Source organism: Phlebotomus argentipes, unplaced genomic scaffold (assembly GCF_947086385.1).
Source record: "Phlebotomus argentipes unplaced genomic scaffold, Phlebotomus argentipes genome assembly contig_15, whole genome shotgun sequence".
NCBI classification, from domain to species: domain Eukaryota; kingdom Metazoa; phylum Arthropoda; class Insecta; order Diptera; family Psychodidae; genus Phlebotomus; species Phlebotomus argentipes.
Window position 1 is genome coordinate 2040219 of NW_026776181.1, and position 22523 is coordinate 2062741.

Consider the following 22523-nt stretch of genomic DNA (forward strand, 5'->3'; position numbering starts at 1 on the left):
AAAGTTCGTCAAGGAATGTATTTTGGTGGGAAAACTGCTTTCTGCCTCCGAACATTATTCTTCCTGTTGGAATTTCTCTAATTTGTGTGTTGGCTTCTTCTGAGTAATATTTCGCATTGGGCCATTCATAATCACGAGATTTCTGAGGCTATCAGTGAAATTGTCGAGGGTGAAATTCATTTCATGGGTGTTGTTGAGAAAGTTTGGAGGGTTGTTTTCCGCAGCAAGTTGATTTTCAATGGCAAAATCAGGGGGACACAAATTGTGTGATTTGATAGTGTTACGTGAATTATTTATTCACAATAATTATGCACGCGAGAGGATTTTTTTTCTGCATGACGGTAGATAAATCTCTACTTGTGGGGTTTTTCTACCCCAATATTTTACACCCCTCGATGGCGAAGAGTGTTGGTGTGGAAGAGAAATGTGTTCGTGGAAAGAAGAACATTCATCTTGTGGAAAATATCCAGATAAATCGTAATTCAGAGGCTTGCCTTCCTCTACACTCTCTCCTCGCGCTCTGCAGAGCGCCTGTTCCGCCGTAATAGGATGACTTTCTCATGGGCTTGAGGTGTGTTGGTTGGAGGAAAATAAATTTTCATGTTTCTACTGGTAATGTAATATGCAAAATAACTACTTGTACGGCATCCATCCGCCATACATCACGATATTTTATTGCATAATAAGCATTACAGCCTCCGGGAGAGCGGCTGCGGTGCGATATAATTCAGGGATGCTCTCTCGATGGGTGGCAAAGGGGTTGAATTGATGTAAATTATCCTGAATCGCTAGTGGCTGGGATTTTCATTCCGCCCTCTTGGAAATTGGTTTATGTTTTTGGGAGATGGTTTATGGCTTCTCGCCTCCGCCACTTTCATTCCCATTTCACCTTCGAGGATCTCCAAGGAAATGCCTCTGCAACTGCTCAAATGGAAAATTCATCCTCGTTTTCCTCGCGAGAGACTCTCACAGTGTTTTGAGGAATATGGTTTTTGGCTAAAGGAGATTGCATGAAATTTCTATTGATTGTCATCTCTCTTAAATCCCACACTAATTATGTTGAGTGACACGAGCAAAGTGAGTATTTCAGTATATTTTTTCTATCCAAATATCAGCAAGTTTTCCTCCTACCGACACCGAATTTTCCCTTAAATATGCACGCCTCTTGGTACGATAAAACGAGCGTATTTTTTGTGATGTTGATAATTGAGTTGTGCAGTAATTCGCAAATTACAGCTTGAGCAACTTTCCTACAATTTGACCGTCCTTCCTGATGTTCAGGGAGGAAAAAAAGTTCCATTCAGTGGTTTTCTGGGCACTTTTTCCAACATTTTCCTCCCTTCGCGCTGCTCTTTTATCGTGGGCCAAAATGAAGCCTTCGGGGCTGGTGAATTCCAGCAAATTGGATAAAGTTCTTTTAAAATTTCATGAATTAATAACGGAGCCCGTCAAAATTATGGCGTAACGCAATTAAGGATCGTTATGTGATAGAATAAAAGCGAATAAAAATTACTTCTTTGATCTCGCGCAACTCTGCGCCCTTCTGTGCTGGATATTCAGTGGCACAGCTTCTCACATTTGCGAGGGTAATTTTATAATGATAATGCATATAAAATGAGAGACATTAAGAAGGGAAATGAGTCCATGTTTTGCCGCGTATAGAAATCAGATATAGATTCCGTGTCCATGCTGATGGCAATTGAATTAGGCGAAGAGAAACATATTTGCAAGCGATGATGAGATAATATCAGCCATCAAGTGTGATGATGTATCCTTGATTTGAGTCACCCTCTCTGTGTACTTCCCTGTGTTTGCAATCCTCTTTTCTCTGTGGATTGGTTGAAGTGTGACAAATTGAGTTACATCCTCAATCTCAATGACACCTTCTTCAGTGTGCCGAGGGTCTCGTCATTGATTTGCCATGGAATGATGGGGGCGACAAATAAATGTAAATGGAACAATAAAAACAAGGTTCAGATGGGCCAAATATGATATCACTCGGGCAATTGGCATTCTCGAGATTTTCCCGCCGCCACATTGCTGAGCGAGAGAATTGTATTTGGTTTTGCAATCATGCCTGATTGATGTGCTGATTAGGGTTGTGCTTTATTGAATTTCACACAATGATTTTCACTCCACTTCAGAGAGACTTTCACTGGGCGAGAGAAGAAGAAGTCTCTGTGTGCGGTGGAAAAATCTCACTGGTGAGGCGGAGGGAAAAATGTTGGTTAGTTAATATACAATTTTCTTTATTTCCGCCTTCTCGCAACAAACATCTTCTCGTGCCCTCTAGAATTTTCTGTCTATACATTTCCTCGCATTCAGTACGCCCTTAACTCAATTTCACTCTCTCGTGCGGTGATGATTCTGCGGCGAAATCTCCACTCTGTTCTGCAATTAATCATAATCATGACGAATAATGGATCAAAAATGATAACAAACTCGCAAATTAATAATCACGAGGGAGTGAAATTAGGCGAAAATTGAATAGCCATGAGGAATATGAAATTATTCTCCAGTCACTGAATGAATGAATCACACTCGCAAAGCCATTGAAGCGCGTTCTGTTTATTCTTGAAGGATATGTTTTTGCGTGCGCGAAAAGTCAAGACAGTGTGTCCTGAACCCAGTGCGAAGATCAAATGAGAAAAATCTCCGATGACTTTACGCCGGAAAGTCGACAAAATCATGTCATTCAAATTCATATTTCATCTCGCAATTTTGGCCTACATTTTTTTCAGCCAAAAACCCTTTGAAAATTCAATGACGAGGAGTATTTTAACCACTAAAGCGAATGTGCTCTCTGTGCTTGTTGTTGCCGCGAAAAAAATATATGTAAGACGAAATGGCATTCGTCCTTGTCGAAAGGAAAAGCGCTAGCGAAGAAGAAATGATGATGAGAAGAAAAAAATAAATGGATACTTACATTGATTTTGATTTATTATCTCGTAAAGTGGTTAAATTTCCATACATACAATTCACTCCATAGAGAGAATAAGGGATGGATGAGTTGGTTACTTCTCTGAATGTGCCTTTTTTGTGCTGACAAATGATGAAATTTGTCTGCAAATATTCTTCTATCAGTTTCAACAGAAACAGAAGTTATGAGCGGGGCTTTTTCTCTGAGGGTTCATTTTAAATTGAGAGAGGGTTGAAATTTAGGACTTTCTGCGGTAAACTGCCAATACGCTGTGTTGGAAATTAATCAAAATCATGCAATGCGAAATCCTTCAATAATTCCCTGAAGCTGCTAGGCAGAAAATGAAAGGATTAGGCGAATGTTAATTAAACTGTCGCCTCTTGTTTCGGATCCATTTGGCACAGGCACACCTCGTGAGCTTGTGCGTCTAAAAGACACTTGAAATGGGAGAAATAAAATCTACCTTTGCTGAATTATTAATGTATTTATGCAAATTGGAGGAAAAGTTGAACAAATAGAATAAAGTGAGATGTTATTGGATCAAAATGTGACATCCTTTCTCACTTGCGCTACCAAATCAGCATTCCCCTTATCTTTTGCATTTTGTATTGTGCGCCATATATCTCAAGTATGGAGAGGAATGGAGGTGAACATGAAAGGACGAAGAAAACGAAGACGATGGCGTATTTTGAGCGAGCACAACTGCCGCTTTGAATAATAAATAGCTCCTTTTTGGGGATATTTTGATCTCTGCCGAGAAGGGGTTGGCGAGTCACATAAAATGAAATTTACATTGATATCTGATATCATATACAATTTTCCTGCGCCCAGGGATGCCACTTAGCTCTTTCTCTCTCTGATTTTCACCCCCAATTTTATTCAAATCAGCTTTTATAGGCGAAAAAAGACAAATACAATTATCGCGCACTGTAGATAATTTTTTCCACTTGTTTGTGAAGCTATTTAAAAATGCAGAAATACATTTCTGGACTAATGCCATGCAGATGGATAAGATATGTTTTTATCTGGCAAGATCAAAGGGTTTTTCACAGCACGGCGAAAGGGAGACCTTTCTGGAGTGTTGACTCTAGTTTAAATTATTGAATTAGATAATTTATGTATGAAGGCAAGTCTCTTGAGTCAATGTGTCTTCATACCTTGGTCATTTCGTGTCTTTTCAGGAGCTGTTCTGCCACGTGAATCACACTTTTTTCTTCTTCTAATCTCCGCGTCATTATCGACAACAAGTGTTCGTGAATTTTTTGATTACGAGTTGTTCATGCGAGAAGCTCAAAAGATAGTGAGCAGATTTAACTGGTCATAAATTGCATTCAGCTATTTTTGTCACAATTGCCTTAACACTTTCTCACTGTGATAAGACGCGCGAAATGTTCTCAATTTTTCTGCGCGCTATCTTCCTCCGCATGAGGCGCCAAATTACAAATGCAAATTGACAATTAGCTCAGCTGGTGGGCAAAAGAGTGACTGCAGAGCACAATGTTATTCCCTATGAATTTTCATGATTCCGCCAGCCAAGAATAGATCGTCAATGATGTGAATTTGGTAGTCTTGATCGGTCAATCGTGAAGATGATCTTATCGGGGAGACTTTGGACTTTACTGAAAAGCTGTGGCTTTTCTGCCGTGGAAAGTTCGTCTCTGGGCTGAACTTCTGAGGAGTGATCAGTGTGTGCGTGACAGGGTGAGCCTGCGAGCGCTGAGATGTGGCCACGCGAGCATGTGTCGCTTCTCGAGGAGATCAGCAAGTGGAGAGTGGCTGGGAGTGAGCGAGACGGCTGAAGAGCGGCGCTGTGTTGGAGATCGAAACCAGTCCGGGAAGGAGATGCGGATTGGTGGTGGTGGCGTGAGGAAAAAAGCTGGTGCTGGCGAGCGAGTGTGTGTTGGTAGACAAAAGGGGGCCTCGCGGGGCCCGGGGATGAGGTAGCAATTCCACGCCATAGACAATTTTATTCTCCTCCATATCGTGCGATAGGCAGAAAGCTAGTACCTACTAGTCCGTGCTTTAAATCGCATCTTTTTCCTCGGTGCAGCCACATTTTCTGCCACTTTCCACCGCGTTCGGGGGTGTCTCTGGAGGGCTGCGTGACGGCGTGAAGAGTTCGTGAGTGCCACCTGAGAGAGATCTGGGGGAAATTTCCGTGAGCAATTGTGGACGGAAAAAGGTGGCCAACAGAGAGTGAGATCGGCCAGAGAGACAGAGAGCGAGAGAGAGGACAGCATATCGTGAGTGTGTCGCGGCGCGTAGCAAGTGTGTGGGTGAGAGTGCGATGTGTGCGTGACGTAGAATTTTATCAGTGAGAGAAGAGTTATCAGACGAAGGAAAAATTTCCTGTGATAAACCGCGCACAAGAAAAGGTGAAGACGCGCGATCATTCTGCCATATTCGACGCGATCTCTGCCCTCAACTTGGCAGCTCTGGAAGTGTAATTTACCTAGGAGTGTCATAATACACCGATAATCATGTAATTATTGCCAATTTTCCCCTCAATTCTATCTCTCTAAGCAATTGTAATTCAGGTGCTTTGCCTGATGATTTGTTAAGCTGAGTGTGATCTTCACACTCTCAAGATCACTCCAAATGACTGTGGAATTCCGCACCCGTTTGATCAATACTCGCGATCGCGGCAATTTGACCAGAAAGCTGGAAAACCGAAAGGTCATCCTCGCGCTCGCGGATGCCAAAACCGATCACGTGCATGACGTCATATGGAAATCGACCACATTTTTTTCTTTTATTCACTCTCCGGCCAGTGTAGTTCTAAATTCTCTCTGAAATGCAACTGCAGTCGCGATCACTTGAGATCATTTTATGCAGATGACCTCTCGTGCTTTGAGACGCTACTTGACTCTTTATTGGCGATAATTTAGCGTTTTTTATTCACTCTCTGTGAACTGGGCATAAGAATGTGCGCCCGAGAGTCCGCGATCGCGCGTATGCGTAGTCTTTTTTTCTTCTTTCTCTGCACACTCAGAGCCCAACGTTGGAATACAATGGTCATGAGGGAGTAGTGGAGAGCAGATTCGGTGGTGTGAAACGATGTTTTTTTTTGCCCAACATGTCGAACAGTGTGAAAGCATAGGCTGCAGCACACGAGTGTGTGCGATTGGGGAATATAAAAATACACGGCAGAAAGAGAGGTCTCATCTCTGAATTGTGTAAAAATACCGCACTTAGCCAAGTTCAAAGTGGTGTTTGAGTCTATTTTTAACTTTGTCACTGTGGTATTTTTACGCGATCTCATTGATAAATCATACTTCGAGGACGATCAAGGGAGTGACTTGAACCGCTGCAGAGATGATCTTCCTCGAGAGAACAAAATTGCTGGGTTTCTTTTTTCATTTCATCTCTCATATGCTCAGCTATGTGCGCGACACACTATCAAAGACACCATCAGAGCCTGTTTGGACAATCTATTTATAAAATTGAGAAGATCTCAAAAAACTCTTTTGTTTGTTTATTCTTCACAGAGATATTTCTTGCCTTCGCCACTCGCGGAAAATTCTCCGGGCGCTCGTTTTTTTTGCCACCCACAAATTCCGTTTGAGTGACAAAAAATTGTTTGTGACTAGATCAATTTTCTCACTCCATATCGCATTTCTCCATTGAGGGCGAGTTTTTTCTGTCTGGTCGTCGTGTGTTAATGTGAAATACCATGTTAAATAGCTTCCGATGACAGGGGAAAAAAATTTCGAATTTTCCCAAGAACCTGAGTCCATATCTAATTTCACAACTGTTTGTTTTATTTCTGACGACTAATTGTTTGTCTTTCGCACGGAGAAACAAATAGGAATGTGCAGTTACGGTGTGATCCATGGATCAGCAATAAAATCACTGATTTATTTAGCCACTCGCTAAAAATAGGAAATATTTTATGGCCATACTATTGCCATATACTTTTACCATTTCGTCGGTGCTGTGTTGCCAAGGAAATTCGTGGTGATACACACTAAATCCACCAAATAATAATAAAGTGATTCTGCGTCACCAGAGAGCGGGCTGAGGGAAGGAGAAAGATCACATTGTCCAACTCGTTTTGTCACTTATTTATCCCGTGTGATCTCCTCATGCGTCAGAAGACGCGCCACCTGATCGTGCGATGGACACTTTGCGAGTGCTTTTATGAAGTTCTCAAAATACACACTAAAATCACAATGAATTGCGCGAGAGCAGGTGAAAATTGCTCCATTAAATTTTCCCCATCAGCGCCCAACTTCACTGCTTATCGCGCTGAGATCTTGTTTATTGGCTTTAGATGGAGTGATCTCCTCAATAGATTGCAAATAGATTGACTTGGCGAGCGGTGGAAAATAAAGCCAGTCTCATATAATAAAGTCAATATTTAGTGATGTTCACCATGAGACGCGCGGTCAAGCTGGAGCCAGAGGAATATCCTTGTCTAATGGGGACTGCGTCATAAAAGAAAATGATCTTCGCGATCATGTGAAGAAGTGCAAATGAAAAACATTGTCAACGAGCATAAAAGCCCCATCTTGTGGCTATATAAGTGTATATTTTCTTGGCCATAAAAAGCACACTTTTTCTCTCGTTTAACGTGTTTTCTTGTGCTCTTGATTTTAACGATCGCGAAGCGGTGGAAATGAATCGAGATGGAGTCCGCAAATAGGGAGGTACACCTTCCCAAGTAACAAGCCAATCATTAGGGTGCTTTCTTGAAATCTATCATCTTGATCATTTACTTAAAATCCACAAGTTTGTAGACGCTGAGATGTGAGATTTTAGCGATTTTAGCAAGGAAGTGGGGCGAGAATGTGCTTCTGTTCACCAAATGAGAATAACGCTAATTATTTCTTTTTAATTGAGGAATGTGTTGCCTAGGAATGTATAAAATGTATTTCTATTCACAGCAGAGTTGATTCCATGAGATTTTTTTAGTGATTTCATTTTAATATTTGCCCAAAATTCACTCTCAAACAATTATTTTGTATACTAATATCGCTTTATTTATTGCTTATTGCACTGCAAAAGATATTCTCTTGCTCTCTCACATCTTTAATCAATTGCCTTCTCAACTCTGCTCTCAACTTGGTGGCGATTCACACTTTGTGCGACAGAGAGAAAAATTCTTCGCAATTCGCCTGCCCAAGTCTCAGTGTCGAGTGATTGTGTATGAGAATTTAATATCGCAGTGATATGTGGCAGTTGCATAGTTTCACAATGAGAGCAAAATAGCACGAATATTCGTACATAAAATCACAAGTGCGATCGCAGCATTTGGAGGCTTTTCGAAGGTGTGGCCAAACGCATTGCAAATAAAATCGCGCGCGAGATGGGAGAGAGAGCGAAATATTGCGCCGATTTCCCTCCATCGCAGCAAAATGTGCACAAGTTAGAATAGAAGTGTTGTTTGGCATTTTGAAGGGCTGGCCTATTTGCATAGAATTGTGTGTCGCTGGTGAAACCATGTCGCATTGAATTAATGGTAATTTTCAAGTTTTTAGGGAAATATTTTATTGAGCAATTGAGACAGTAAATAAAGTGCCTAATGGTCTCTGTTCTGTCTCATATGCATTCCGCCATCGCCATGCTCCACTTGAAAGCGATGATGGTGGATATCTATTAATAAGTTATAAATATGAACAATATACGAGTCAATTTCGTGCCATATTGCAGCCACTGAGTTATTTAACTGCGACTAAGATCACCTGCCAGGATGGCACAATAATGGCGAGAGTACGCCTAAATGATGAGACAGAGAAAATTCTCAATGGCCAAGGTATTTATCTTTAATCGTACGCTTTTATGGGTGGGAGAAATATCTTTCTGTGGTATGTCTTGAGAAAATGCGCGCGCTGCGAAGTGCGATCTGGCCGCGGGGAATTTTTCATGGCTCTCCAAAATGATCTGTGTGAGATCACGAGGGTTGATAAGGGATATTGTGAATTTAATAAATATTGTTGAAAAATACACGAGAGAGGAGAAACTGCGCAGACTCTGCGCAACGCGAGCGAGATAATCTTTATGGGCAGGGGTTATTTCTTGCAGAGCCGCGCACGGAGAAGTTGCATATCATCTATGACATGATCATTTGCATAGAATATGAATATGCGAGTGTGATATTTTAATCGCACAAGACGCACACGGTTGAATTAAGAAGAAGTGCACCTATTTTGCCCCGACTTCCTCACAGGATAAATTAAATCAAATGATGTGCGATCGCGTGAAATTTTCTCAACTACTTAAGCTCCTCAAAATAAACCCGCAAATTTCCACCCACATTGCGCGAATACTAAACATTTTGTTAAATCAGTCGCAGATTCACGCGCGACTTTCACAAAATTTGCAAATCAAATTTTTGCACTGCGACTTTACCCCGCAAAAGACAGTCTATTAATGTGAGAAATTATTTTACTGTTCCCCGTCGACAGTAATTACCTCCAATTCTCCTGTTCTCACTCTCGCGCCCGCTCTCATATTATCGCTCGAACATGATTGACAATAAAAATTTTGTCAAATTGCTGCGGCAAAAAGAGAGAAGTACAAACATGTGATTGCCCAATATGTGTGGAGTTGATGACAGCTAAAACGCAGGTCACTTCTTCTGATCGCGCACTTTTCATGTAAATTCCGGCGGGCACTGCCCAAAAATGTGGTGATAATTGATTGCCGTTGTGTGCGCTGGTCAAATGACTTGCTGCGTGGCGCCCTTGGGACCGCCAGTGCGCCCTCGGGCGCCGTTGTGCGTGTGACTATGCGGCTGTGGCCCCCGAAGGAACCCCACTGTATTTGCATTGCTCAGCGTGCATTCTCTCAGCAAAATGCCGGGATGCAGCTTTTATTGTGGCCAATAAATTACGCGTAATGGACTTTTTTCAGAGACATAAAAATTGTTTTTCGAATTGGAAGTCTGCGCTGAGGAATTGTCATTGGCGGAAGATTGAATTTTTGATACAGAAATGGCAAAAACGGCTCAGCGCCTTAAGTTCCACGTTATTTTACAAGTTTTTTTTAAGTCCAATTAGATCTTAAAGGGTTAAATAACACCTTCTTCATTGCCACAGACAATGTATTTCTCCCTGCAGAGAAGCACATTGCATAAGCATGGCGTACAATGTTGCAAAATTGCTCGCAAAAGGGCCCTCATTTACGCGTAAATAATAATCAGTGAGGAGGGAATTTTTGGCAGAGACGAATGCTCGTCGCGGGAGAAGAAGTTAATTGGCAGTTGGTCAGAGACAACGCGCAGCCCTTCGCATGATGATGCATTGCAATAACGCGAAATATATGTGTGCATTTCATTTGCCACTGCGCTGTGCGTGATCGTGATCATTGATAATGTGCAAAGAGAGTGAGAGAGACAGAGAGAGAAATATGACGAAATGCATGCACGAGAATTCGCGAAAATTGCACTGGCGATTCGATATTCGAGCATGTTTGGGGTGCAACAATTGCAATTTGTGACAACATCTCCGCCAATCAGTCGGCGCAGCGGAGATTTTCACCGCGGTGTGATGATGTGAGGTGCATGTGGGATTTCGCTGGCATCCAACGCCAGGGAGTTGCCAACCGTGGTACGTATATGAATTTAAAATGGGCATTTTACATGCCGCGGCGACGGAGATCAGCAATTGGAGGCGACTCCCTACCATATTCACATGGAATTTCCATTCAGGCCGCCGCGCGCGAGAAGAAGTTTAGCAATTGCTCGCGGTGCGATCTAGAATGTGACTGTCAATCGTACAATTGCACGATCAATTTGCTGGCCGCGCGCTCGCAAGTGCTACCCAATGGGCCGCCGAGGCACTCTCTGGTGTGCTAAAAAGTCGAACGCGACTAAATGATATGAGAAGTCTTGAGTGAGTATTTGTCGGGCTTTTGTGAATTTAAAACCATACAATAAAACAACACAACAATATTTCAGATATTTCAGTACGTTTTACGCTGTACAACGTTCAACAACACCCAACTCGTTTTCACACGAGAGGTAATTATTCTGGTCTCTTCAACCCCATCTTTTTGGGGCACAACTGCGTAATCTCGCTGGGGTGTTTCGGTGTTCCTGCGGATGGGTTAAGGGAAAAGTGCGAAATTCCCGCCAAAATCCAGTGATTTAGCAGCTTGAAAAGCTGCGCAAGGTTGAGAGATCAGTCCGAGTTGTGATTCTATTAGAAGTTGTCTGTCGCGTGAAAAAATGGTGCCAAAAGTAAATAGAAAACAACCTGATTTTTTCCAGTTAAATCAAGCCGTGAAATTAGTGATAATTTGTAGCGGTGGTGATACAAATATCATTCTCACGAAGTTTGGCCAGCAGAGAATTTTCGCACTTTGTCACAAAACTCCCAGATTCTAACGTCAGATCATTGTTGGGCCAGAGAGTGAAAGGATTGCGGCCTGATATTGTGTGTGTTGTTCGCCAATTACGAAGAGTAGCTGGGATTGAAAAAAAAATCCATCAAATAAATAAGATGGACATGCTAAAATGTTGACAAAATACCATTAGAGACCCGCGAGAGCATAAAAAGCGAATTGCGCGGAGTGTAATGTGATGCTTAAGGAGGAAAAAGCTGTGTACAGTGCTGTGTCTCTTTTTGGAGAGTGCCTCTGTCATGTGAATTCAATTAACATGTTGATTTTCATTATAATTTTAATTATCATCTCGTTGCTTCAACACTACACGACATCTTGTGATATTTTCAGCTGCTGCAATTCCAACGATCGATTAATTTACTTTTGTGTGTGCCTTTTTTGCGAGTGTGTCCCCCCTAATCTCCACTTATCGCTCAGTGGAGCATTATGTCTCTAACCGTCGCCTCTAAAGCTCTATGACCTCTTTCATATCACTCTCGCGAGTGAGAGAGATAATTTATTCAAAGAAAGAATTATTATTGGTCTGAAAACCCGATCATCTGGTGGACTTTCACGTGTCTCTTTTTTTCACTGGCGTTTTTCACGCGGGAAAAGACGCGCGATGAACTTTTACACCAAAATTCCCCATTCGTCAGCAAAATCCAATCACTTTATAGTGAGAGATAGAGAGAGAGGGAGCGATCAATAAAAACTCCAAAAATGTGTAGCTGAATAAATTAAAGTGTGTGGCAGAAATTGCCTCGTGTGCTTCAGCACAATTGTCTCCCAAATGGCTCATTGTCTCTCTGGGGTTCCTTTTGGGTTGACTCTAGAGAGAAGAGACGCGTTCTTGATCCACATTCTTGCCTGACCGACAAAATGCTAAATTTTCGTATATAACCAGACTCTTGTGCAAAGTGAGTGACTTTGTTGTGAAAATTTTCCGCTGTTTTGCTCAAAAACCTCCTCTAAGTCACAACTCTTGTTTATCTCGGCACTTTTTTCCGCGCGACGGAGATTTTGACAGTGAAATGCCACATAGAAAAACACACAACACATCATGATTCAAGATCATCAAATGCGCTTCTGGGCGTTATGTTTCTGCGAATGTAATTTCACTCGCGATGGCAATCAAAGCCGCCCCTCGAGAATGTGTCCATTAGCAATCTATTCTAAAGAGTTGGCAAAATATGATAAGGCATCGTCAAATATTTACATACATCGCCTGCTAACTGGTATTTCTTCTGGTAAACAAAAAGGCCAATAATAATACGCCCAAGTGATTATCACAGTTTAGATGGAGATACGATCTCTTCAGCTATTTGCTCTGGGAGAAGGTGATTGAGTGATTAATGTGAGATATGAAGAAGTTAATTGTGCTAATAATTTTTCTCTCCCTCCAAATTATCTGCCATCTTTTTCTCTACAACAATTTGCCTCGTGTGTGCCATTTAGAAACGAACGAACATGCAGAATGGCGAATGAATGATCATTTTGTGGTGGAAAGTGTTTTTACAGTAGCAAAAGTGTATGATTTGTATCACTTGGAAAGATTGAGTGGCTTCCATTTATGCGCGATAACATAGAATCAAATGGAGATATCTTAGACCACAATGCGATCATTTCTGATTTATTTATAGCACTTCTCTCGCTCCTCTCTGTCTCCAATAAAACCTTCAATCATGCCAATTGATATGTGATTGTTTTCATTGACTGTTTGTTTGCTGATGTCTCTCCTATTGGGATGAGGAGAGCGGAAAAACACCAAATGACACTTGAGAGATAATCAGAGATGATGATGATGAAAATAGAAACATTATAGCATCATCTTGCAGTTCTTTTTGCTTTCGCAAAGTGTGTGTATACAATTCGCAGAAAATTGCAACATGCATTTGAAATTTGCCTCACACTCGAGAAGAGACGTGTGCAATAAAATGCCAAGAATCTCTCCCTGTGCATGATCATTCCTTTGGCATACAAATTAATCTTTTGATAGGCAATTAACATCTCTAAATTCTTTTGCAATGCCCATTCCACACAAACATCATTGAGAAATCTCCAGTATTTTATATTTGTCGTTTTTCTCGCTCAACTACTGTGCATTTATAACTGTCTTTTGAGGCTCAGAGGGCATAAATTCTCATTTGGCGAAATGATCTCGCATATGAATTGACGATGAGCTGTGCTAGGTGATCATCCTCATCTCTCGCCACTAGATAACAGCCAATCTTGCGCGCGATAGGAATTCTTGTATATATAGAATGTTATTGAAGATGAAGTATTAATTGAAATTTGGCCGAGGGAATAAAATAAATTTCTCTGTGGACGACTTCAATTAAGATTTCTGTCAATTGAAGTGAATTATGACATTAGCTGCAGTCCTTCCGTTGAGCTTCTACATATATAAAAGTATGAAAAAGCCAAATGGAAATAGAGAAATGTTATTGCAGCCAATATGCAAATTCATGAGAGTCACACATTTTCCATCACCGCGTGAGTTCGATTCGCCTGCAAATGAACTTTAATTGATTCGTCGAGCCTCGTGATATCCATCTTCTTTGCTAGTTGATACTGGATATATTTGCGCTGGCCGATCGTTCGCGACTCGTGACATAATTCATGGCTGCTGATGTGGTGTTTTCATCCCCAACAATGGAATTCCTCGCGGTGCGAAATTCCAGCTGCGGTGAAACCTCGAAATACCTGAAAATGTCACTTGAAAATGTTTTATTGGGTTAATTGAATGCATGTAGGTGGCGAAGAGAGGCGCGATAGTGGAGTGCGTGAGGCACAATAGGAAACGATTTTTCGTATAAATTAAAAGAGGTGTACAATTGAGATTATGCATATTGTACAAACCAGCAGCCGATTAATGTCACTGGAAGGCCCATGATTAATGTTGCATTGAGTGGTGTGTAAAGCGATAATCGAACACCACCTGTAACATACACCGACAACATAAAATTAATGTTGTGGCGCATGCTTCTATTGCCCAGGCACTCTTTTGTGTGCCTTCCACAGAGTTGGAGGTGATTCCATTTGATATATTTCACTGTCAGTGCGATTCTTCGCTTTGCTGTTCGAAATTCAAATCGCAGATCCTCCGCGGGCTGATCCAAAGACGCGCCTTGTCCATCCGCTTTGTTGCTCCTTTTGCCACGCGGCTCGTCGCTTTCGGCTCTATTGAGACAAGCGGGGGCACGTTTGCATAAATATTTATACGCTAATTGTTCCTCTGGAGCGATGAATTGAATTCTATACTCTTATTGTACACTTGAGTTTCACCTCTCGTTCTGCGAGTGACCATTATTTGCGGTGCATCCTTTGGGTCTGGCTAACTGTTGTGTCGCATTTTTGTAATTTTATTGCCTTGATAATTTGGGTATATTTTATAAGTAATTTCATCGGCAATCAAATTGAGCAGCAGTTGACACACGAGCGCAGATCCGATCAACGTTAATTGCAATTTGCCAATTACTTAAAATTCCATCCGCACTTTTCCCTTCATTTCTGTCCACATACTGTAATTTTTCAGCTGAGAATGAGACTTTATATCTTTTCATTTTCCTTCACCACAGAATTGGCACTTCTCCACAATTAATCTCGTGTCGTATGTGTATGTGTGTGTGGTAAACTGATCTGGGATAGCCGGAGAAGGCACAAAATTGGCATTAATTCAGAGACAGTCAACTTTCAAATGAGCAACTCGTCATATTCACGCGATGCATATGAAGTTGCTAATTTCTTTATTGTTTCACAACACTCTATTTTTAATGCTGGGCTCCTCTGGAGAGACAGTAAATTTGTGGCTTTTATTGCTTGCACTGCCATACATCGTAATTATTCTGTCACACCATGCGATGGAGAAAAGATCGCGCGAGAGTCATGAGTGGTCGTTTTATTAATTTCATACATTTTCACGTGACTTTTCATAATGACAAGAGAGGGAAATTTGCCATCTGAAGTGGGTCTAGGCTGTGCAATTGTGCGACTCTCTGGAGATGATGTGACTTCTAATGGCTCACTCTGATCCCTTTTGATGTGATGTCTCTCTTTTCAGGTGTTGCCAAAATATTTGTGTCGCTGTGCCAAAAAAGTGGAAAAATCGCTTGGATGCGTGTCTGTTTTGACGGGCTGTGCTTCGCATCAAAGCGGCCAGCCGTAGACGAGGAAACGCAGACAGTTCTGTGCGGTGGCGCAACCGCACTAGACGTGCGTCCAATTAACCATTCAACTGGTGCTCCCAACGACACTGTCGTCAGTTACGCTTCATCGATTTCGCGCAACAACCATATTCACACTGTGCCTCCTCACGTCAGTGATCCGGACAAGCAAAGGCTGAGGATGCAAGAACCAAATAGCACTGTGCCATCGGACTATGGGAACAACAATGCCGCCTCCGCCGCCGATCAGCCGCCCTTCTACATCAACAACTGCTTCCTGGCGTCGGAGCCCAATCTCATCAAGACGGGCGCCCTCATCACGGACCACATCGGCGCGCTGTACATCAACGAGGAGCACAATGTCAACCTGGCGCCCCGTGAGAAGGAGCTGCTGCAGGCCGTGGTGGCGCGTGAAAACCGCGTGCGGGAGCTGGAAGAGTGCCTGAGGCGGAAGGACGAGGAGATCGCCGAGCTCAAGAGTCAACTGGACAAGTTCCAGAGCGTCTTCCCGTTCAGTCGCTCGCGGAAGCAGGGCACCCACAACAATGGCGCTGTGCAGCGACAACGAGCGCAAGGCATCTCAGCGGAGCCGCAGAGCGAGAGTTCGATGCTGGAGCTCCTCAAAGTCACCTTTCCCAAATACGACAAGGAGGAGAGGTGAGTACATACATTTTTCACACTGAAAAAAAAACCCCTTTTGAGACTCTCTCGCACTGTTCACATAGCAAAAGGCGTTTATTTACAAAATATTCCCTGTGATCCTCACGGAAAATCACCCAAACACTCACTCACACTTACTCAGCTTGACGCAATAAATATATCGATAGATCTTTCAACAGATCAACCTGCTAAACTGTCGCTGGTACACATGATTATTTATTCAGGAGAGCTCGATGAGGAGCTCCATATAATGTTTTCTATTTACACACAACATTCGGGAAGTGTTTTGCAACGGGGAGCGCTTTAAAATCTATAAATAGGTGTAAAAATAATATTGCAAATATATTTTGCGCATGTGAGAAGAGCTGAAGAGCAAATATATGGGCAATTTGGGTGAATTTGTAACAATAAACATACTAGTCGTGACGATGCAGAATTCACGTAATTTTCAGGGTTGAATTGCCATTATGGATTAAGGTAAATTATTACTTCTATTTGTAGTCATTATTGGGTAGTGTAAATTAACCAGGCACGCGGATTTTCTGCGCGCAAATTAAGAGGAATAAATGTTATGGCTCTCCTGAGAATCTTCACTGATTCCACGATGATGCAATATTGTGTGTTTTATGGGAATGTTTTCTTATCAAATTGCCCGCAAAATTGCATGAAAGGTTATCAGTTGTGATCAGGTCTTGTTGAACATGAAGGAATAGTGAGAGAACATTGCGCATAACATGATGTATATTCTCTATTTCCCTTCAAATCTCTGCAAAATCCATGTTTAACATTCCGTTGAGAGAGTATCTTTGATCTTGACTTGCGTGCACGATGAATGAATTCTCATATAAAATTTTATTATAAGACTCTCTGTAAATCTCAAATCTATCTAATGCTCTGGTATTGCCTGGCCTTTTTCCACCCGAGCGCCTGATAAAACTTTATAGTAGCCAAATGGCACACGAGAAATTGTAAAGAGAGGCAGTAATATTGGAAAGTGAAATGCTGGGGATTTTATTTTTAGTCCACGGGAATTTATCTAATTGTAGGAGAGCAGGTCAAAGGCGGAAGGAATGTTCGATAGCAGCACATTTGGGTGGGAGATTAGCATTATTTTTGGGTGTTTATTGAGAGACGAGCACATAAAGTTTGGTCAGTTTATGGCTTATTGATGCAGGCTGAAATATTGTGGAAATTATGCCAAAAAGCATTAAAGTTGTCACAATTCCACTCTCTGACTCGGTTTTGCCCACCAGCAAAGATGGCAAAAGTGCCTTTGGTTTAGCCAAACCGCAAAACAGAAACAGATGAATGGAAAAAGAGCAATTTTCACACCACGACTTCGCACTTTATCTGCTATTTATAAAGCATTGTGAGTCACAAAATTTATACAATGAGAAAGAAAGAACATACAATTGGAAACGTGTTTGATACGCCGACATGTGGGCACGTGATAAAAATCATTTATTGAGAATTAATAGAACCATTCTTCGCTATTATTGTCTCATAAAGTAATGAGTTGGTTTGTCCGGTACTAAAAGTCACCTAATTGCTTTTGAAGATCACATGCATAAGCAGAATTCTTTGTAAGCACAATATATCTTCGCATAATGATGGACTATTGCTTGATATGGCACAAGTATGTTGCCATCATTGCCGATGAAAGAACGGTGAGTTGATGACAAAATCACTCTTTCCCATGTGCGATTTAGCCGGAAAAGCCAGTCTGTCAATAGGTAAATAAATTAAAATCATACCTCAGCGCGATGGGAAGACAGAGAGAGAGAGAGAGAGAGAAGAATGAGGTGCATTTGCAAAGGTGCAATAAAAAGGAAAATTCAAGCAGTTTCCGTCTCAGCCGGTTTCCATATCTTTTCTCATACAGAAAGAGAGCTGAAGGGTCTCTGTTCGTCTTTTTGCATTGAGTGTATTACTTTTAATTGAATTATTAAGTTTCCCGTACCTCACGCATGGCAGAATATCTGAAGAAGGATGGCAAAGAGCTCATGTCAAATCCATCCCTAGATTGCTATTTTGCATATTATGTGACCATTGAGATTGCACGGTATTTCCTTGTTGTTTTCTCGGTATTTTTGCCATTCAATTACACAATTTTTTCCCTTTTAATGCCCTCGTTCATGTGGGTGTGGACACAGAGTGATGTTTTCACCGATATCAATTTTCAACACTTGAGTAAACACGATCATCACGTGAGTTAAGTGAAGATCACACCTCTGCCGGCTCTCCTAAGTTGTGTGCGGAGACACGGGAAGAGACACTTTGAGCAAATTAATATTCACGGGTAATGAATTGATAAATTGTCCCTTGTATAATTGCATATTTTGTCTCCTCTTTGGCTGGAATTCTCGCGACTTTATGTGCTGGGATGAGAAATGTGCATTTTTCTCTGTAAGTTGAAAGAACGCCAGAGAGAAAGAGAGAGAGAGACAAAATTGTGTCACCGATGAATTGCTAAGGAGACCAAAGACTCGAATGGATCATATATCAAAACATATTTCCACGTCGTCTCACCATAAATTATTCATTGAATGGAATTTCAACAAACGATCACTGAATAACTGGCTTTTTTGTTAAATGTTTCTTTTTTAAGGCTCCGAGCACAAAAATGCATTTAACTTCGCGTATGCGATTGCATATTTTCTATTCCTTGCTGATATCTCACTTATTTATTGAGGCACTGAGAGAAATATACAATTAAGCAGGGACGGTCAGAAGCTCATAGCCATGACTTCTCTAAGAAATATACCCCATAATCTTCATGGCACATCTCGAGTGCAACTGCAAATTTTCACTGTACAAAACCTTCAGAAAAGTATGATTCAAAGAGCGAATCTTTTATTGCAGTTGCGCGAGGCATAAAACGTGAATACATGTATAAAGAATGATTAATTCCATGGCAAGGCAAAAAATACAATATGAGACTTTTTTTTTATCAATCTCTGTGACTCTTTTTTCCATGCAATGTCGCACTGATAGGCACAATATGGCTCAGCGCTTGCGTTGGGCTTTTATCAAAAATAGGTCATGGTTCTGGCTGTTATGAGGAAAATGGCAATAACAGAGATTCCCTGATGGCAATTTATCGGGAAAAATTGTTAATGCTCATCCAATCGCGTCTCAATGAGGCGATAACCTCATTAGTCCGTGAGGGTAATTTGCAGTGACATGCGCGCAAAGAAAGTGGCTTGATTGATTGAGGAAAAGGATTTTCTGGTACAACGCGCGCGTCCATCATGAGATTAGCATGTGATATTGAATGGTTATAGTCGCGCAGTTTGGTATATCTCTAAATGCAAATAATCTCCGCTGGCAGTGTTGATTCTTTCACGCGTCGTTTTTCCATCCAAGCATTCTTTGTGTGGCTGGAAATCGGCGCAATTGCATTAATGGTCATTTAATAAACATTCCAGAAAGCTTGACTTTTATCTCCCATTTGATACTCTGTTTATCTCTCTTCTTTTCCAACCACTGATTACCAGTTTTTCATCACTCTCTGGCGCGTTCTGCAGAGGAAATATTTATTATATTGATTGTGGCCATAAATCAAATGGGGATTTTGTCATGAGAAAATAACACACAAGAGGTTTTGCTGAAAAGTCTCTCACGAGCCTGGGGTGGAAATTAGTAGAGAGGTTCTTGGTGGAATTGCAAACAGACTTGCACACCTTGTGAGTGACGCTGAAATGCCCACGCATTGGTGAATAAATTGAAGACACTCCTGACGATCGTGCATTTGTTTCCACCCACAGTTTATTGGGATCTTAATGACTAATTTTACCGATATGAATCTGCTCATTAATTGGCGATTTTCTCCACCTAACGCCAACGGCAGCTTTATTTGAAGACACCGAGGGAATTGCATCGAATTGCATTTTCACTCGAGATGTGGCTTTTTTAAGGCATTTCCACACGGCGAAACACACCTGCACACATTTAATTAAATCACTTTGATCTATGCTCATTATACCGGATATACAGCATGATCGCAGCGTGATCTATCTCTGTAATTGGTTAGTGCACTCCACACTTGCGCTCACCTTTTGGACATCCAACAAGAGAGCGCCTTTAGATGGCCGAGGATGGGATATTAATGGGTCTCTCAAATGCAATTTATTCAAATCATTGCACTTGGCAGTTAAGGGGAAAATTGAACACATTTCTCTAAGTGCGTGAATTTAGCAGAATTTTCATATGCGCGAATATGTATATGGAGTCTAATGGCAATTAAGTGCCCCACCGTGGGTGCCCAGGCTGAGCCCAAGAAAGGCGTTTCTCAGAGTGCAGAAAAGCCCCGTTTGCACTTAATATTTTACACTCGCCGCACGGCTCTTGTGGGTGGGCAAAATTTATCGAATGCACTTGCGTGATCGCCAAAGAATGCTATGCAGAGTTTCCTGCGCAGAGAGGAAGTGCTCTTTGGCGTATTTTGGGATGATCGCTGGTGAGTGGCTTTTCCGGGATATTGTCAGGACGCATAGATGGAGAGAGAAAACATGAATTGAAGCTAATGACGCATCGATGATGGATGATCTGGCGGCTCGAGGAACATGCTATGCACATCATGTTTTACATTATATTATGCTGTCGATTTATGCATAGGGAGATGAAGTGCATTGACAAGTGATCTCTTGTGTGTGGTAAATGCAAATGAATGACTCTCCTCTCGTGATACAATTAGCTTAGTGCACGCAAATGGTATTAATCAAGTTTTCTGATCCTTTTTCCGAATGCCTTGGAAAGTGCACGCCAAATGGATTGGATTATATTTGCATTGAGTGTGTTGACGCATTTCAGTGCAGAAATATCGTCGAATGCGCTTCACGCCATAGAGATAAGACCAAACCAGTTCCTTATCAAGTCCCGCTCGGGCACCAAAATTTAATCTATTTGCCTCCTGTGTAATTTCTACTTTCTTCACTCTTAACCAGACAGTCCAACTGATAACATCGTGATTTATACAATTTATTGAGTTAATTAAATTCCAAGTCAGAAACTTTGCCCTTTGAAGTGTAGAAATTTGCAATACAAGTAGTTTAAGTGAAGTGCAAAAGTCTATTTTTTTCACCTCCGCCGCTCATCATTTTCGTCTCCGCCGTCAGCCAAGCTGTGCCACCAGAGGGGGAGAAAAATTTTTGCCCTCCGAGCCACATAGGCTAATAAGTGACTAATTGCAGGTTGGTGCCCATCCATTTTTGCCCTCCGAGCCACATAGGCTAATAAGTGACTAATTGCAGGTTGGTGCCCATCCATTTTGGCCCTTCGAGGCAACGCCGTCCAAGTTGCGAAGGCGTCCACCAGCTTTTGCGGTGACCAAGTGCAGTCCACGCCGCCATTCAGCTCTGCCGTATCAATCTTCACACGCCAAGTAAGTTGTAACAGTGTAGAGTGAAAATTTGTGCAATTCCCATCTTTTTTCCTTTCGCTCTCACCCTGATTAATTATGACTCTCCTGAGCAAAAGAGCGACACTTAAGGGTCACCTGACTCGCATTGAAAATTATGTTGATTCCGTTCGCAAGGATGAGGCTTCCTTTTCGGCTACAGATATTGCCTCCAACATAACTAAACTTGATGACCTTAAAGCTCAACTCACAATGGTTCATGAAGAGCTAGTGAATACGGGAAATAATTCGGTGACTGAATATGAGGAGCACTCGAGAATCATGGAGCGTATTAGTCAGTTGAGGAGAATTTTGGGTGATGCTTTGGACCGGAAGGATGATAATGATGATCCTTTGCCCATCCCTGGCCCTTCTGGCTCTAATCATCAGCCATCAGCTCAAATTTCTGGTGATTCGTCAATTGCTAATTTAGAAAAAGCTCTTGCCATGCTCATTACTCATCAAGCACAAGCAGAGGTGCGCAATCAGAACTTTTTCGATAGGCTGACCAATGTAGTGGCCCACAGTCCACGGCCAGAACCACACGACGTCAGAAATCAGTCCCATTTGAAGCTCCCTGTGTTAACGGTCCCAGAATTTTCCGGTGATTACACTGTCTGGCATCACTTTAAAGACATGTTCACCAGCATTGTTCATCTTAACCCTCGCCTCACTGATGTGCAACGTATGCAATACTTGGTCTCCTCAGTCAAGGGAAATGCGAAGAAGTTGATTGATAGTTTGGCCATCACAGATGCCAATTATTCTGTTGCGTGGGACACATTAGTGGGACAATATGACGATCAGCAGTCTGTTGTTCATCATCACATTGCGCGCTTTTGCACGATGCCAGCAATTTCCACTCCCTCAGTTGATGCTCTTACGGATCTTTTTGCCACCGCCAATTCAGTTTTAAATTCCCTCGACGCACTTGATGTCAAGGAAAGAGATCCGTGGGTCATTTATTTGCTTTTGGAGAAGCTCGACCATGAAACCCAAGTTCTGTGGTCTCGCGAGGTTAAGAGTCAATCACCAACGATGGTCCAATTCTTGCAGT

General features: G+C 41.9%; 1 protein-coding gene across 2 annotated transcripts in view; it reads left to right on the forward strand.

The window, feature by feature from the left end:
* Positions 1-4899: 4899 nt before the first annotated feature.
* Positions 4900-22523, forward strand: part of LOC132263184 (cGMP-dependent protein kinase, isozyme 2 forms cD4/T1/T3A/T3B) — a 55340-nt gene continuing 37716 nt past the window's right edge. The window contains exons 1-2 of one of the 2 annotated variants that reach the window (XM_059762816.1): positions 4900-5402; positions 15306-16065. In XM_059762816.1, the coding sequence (XP_059618799.1) occupies positions 15359-16065 (707 nt within the window). In that variant the 5' untranslated portion in view covers positions 4900-5402; positions 15306-15358. Of the gene's footprint in view, positions 5403-10850; positions 10884-15305; positions 16066-22523 lie in introns of those variants that run through there. The other variant, XM_059762817.1, reaches the window with a different exon arrangement.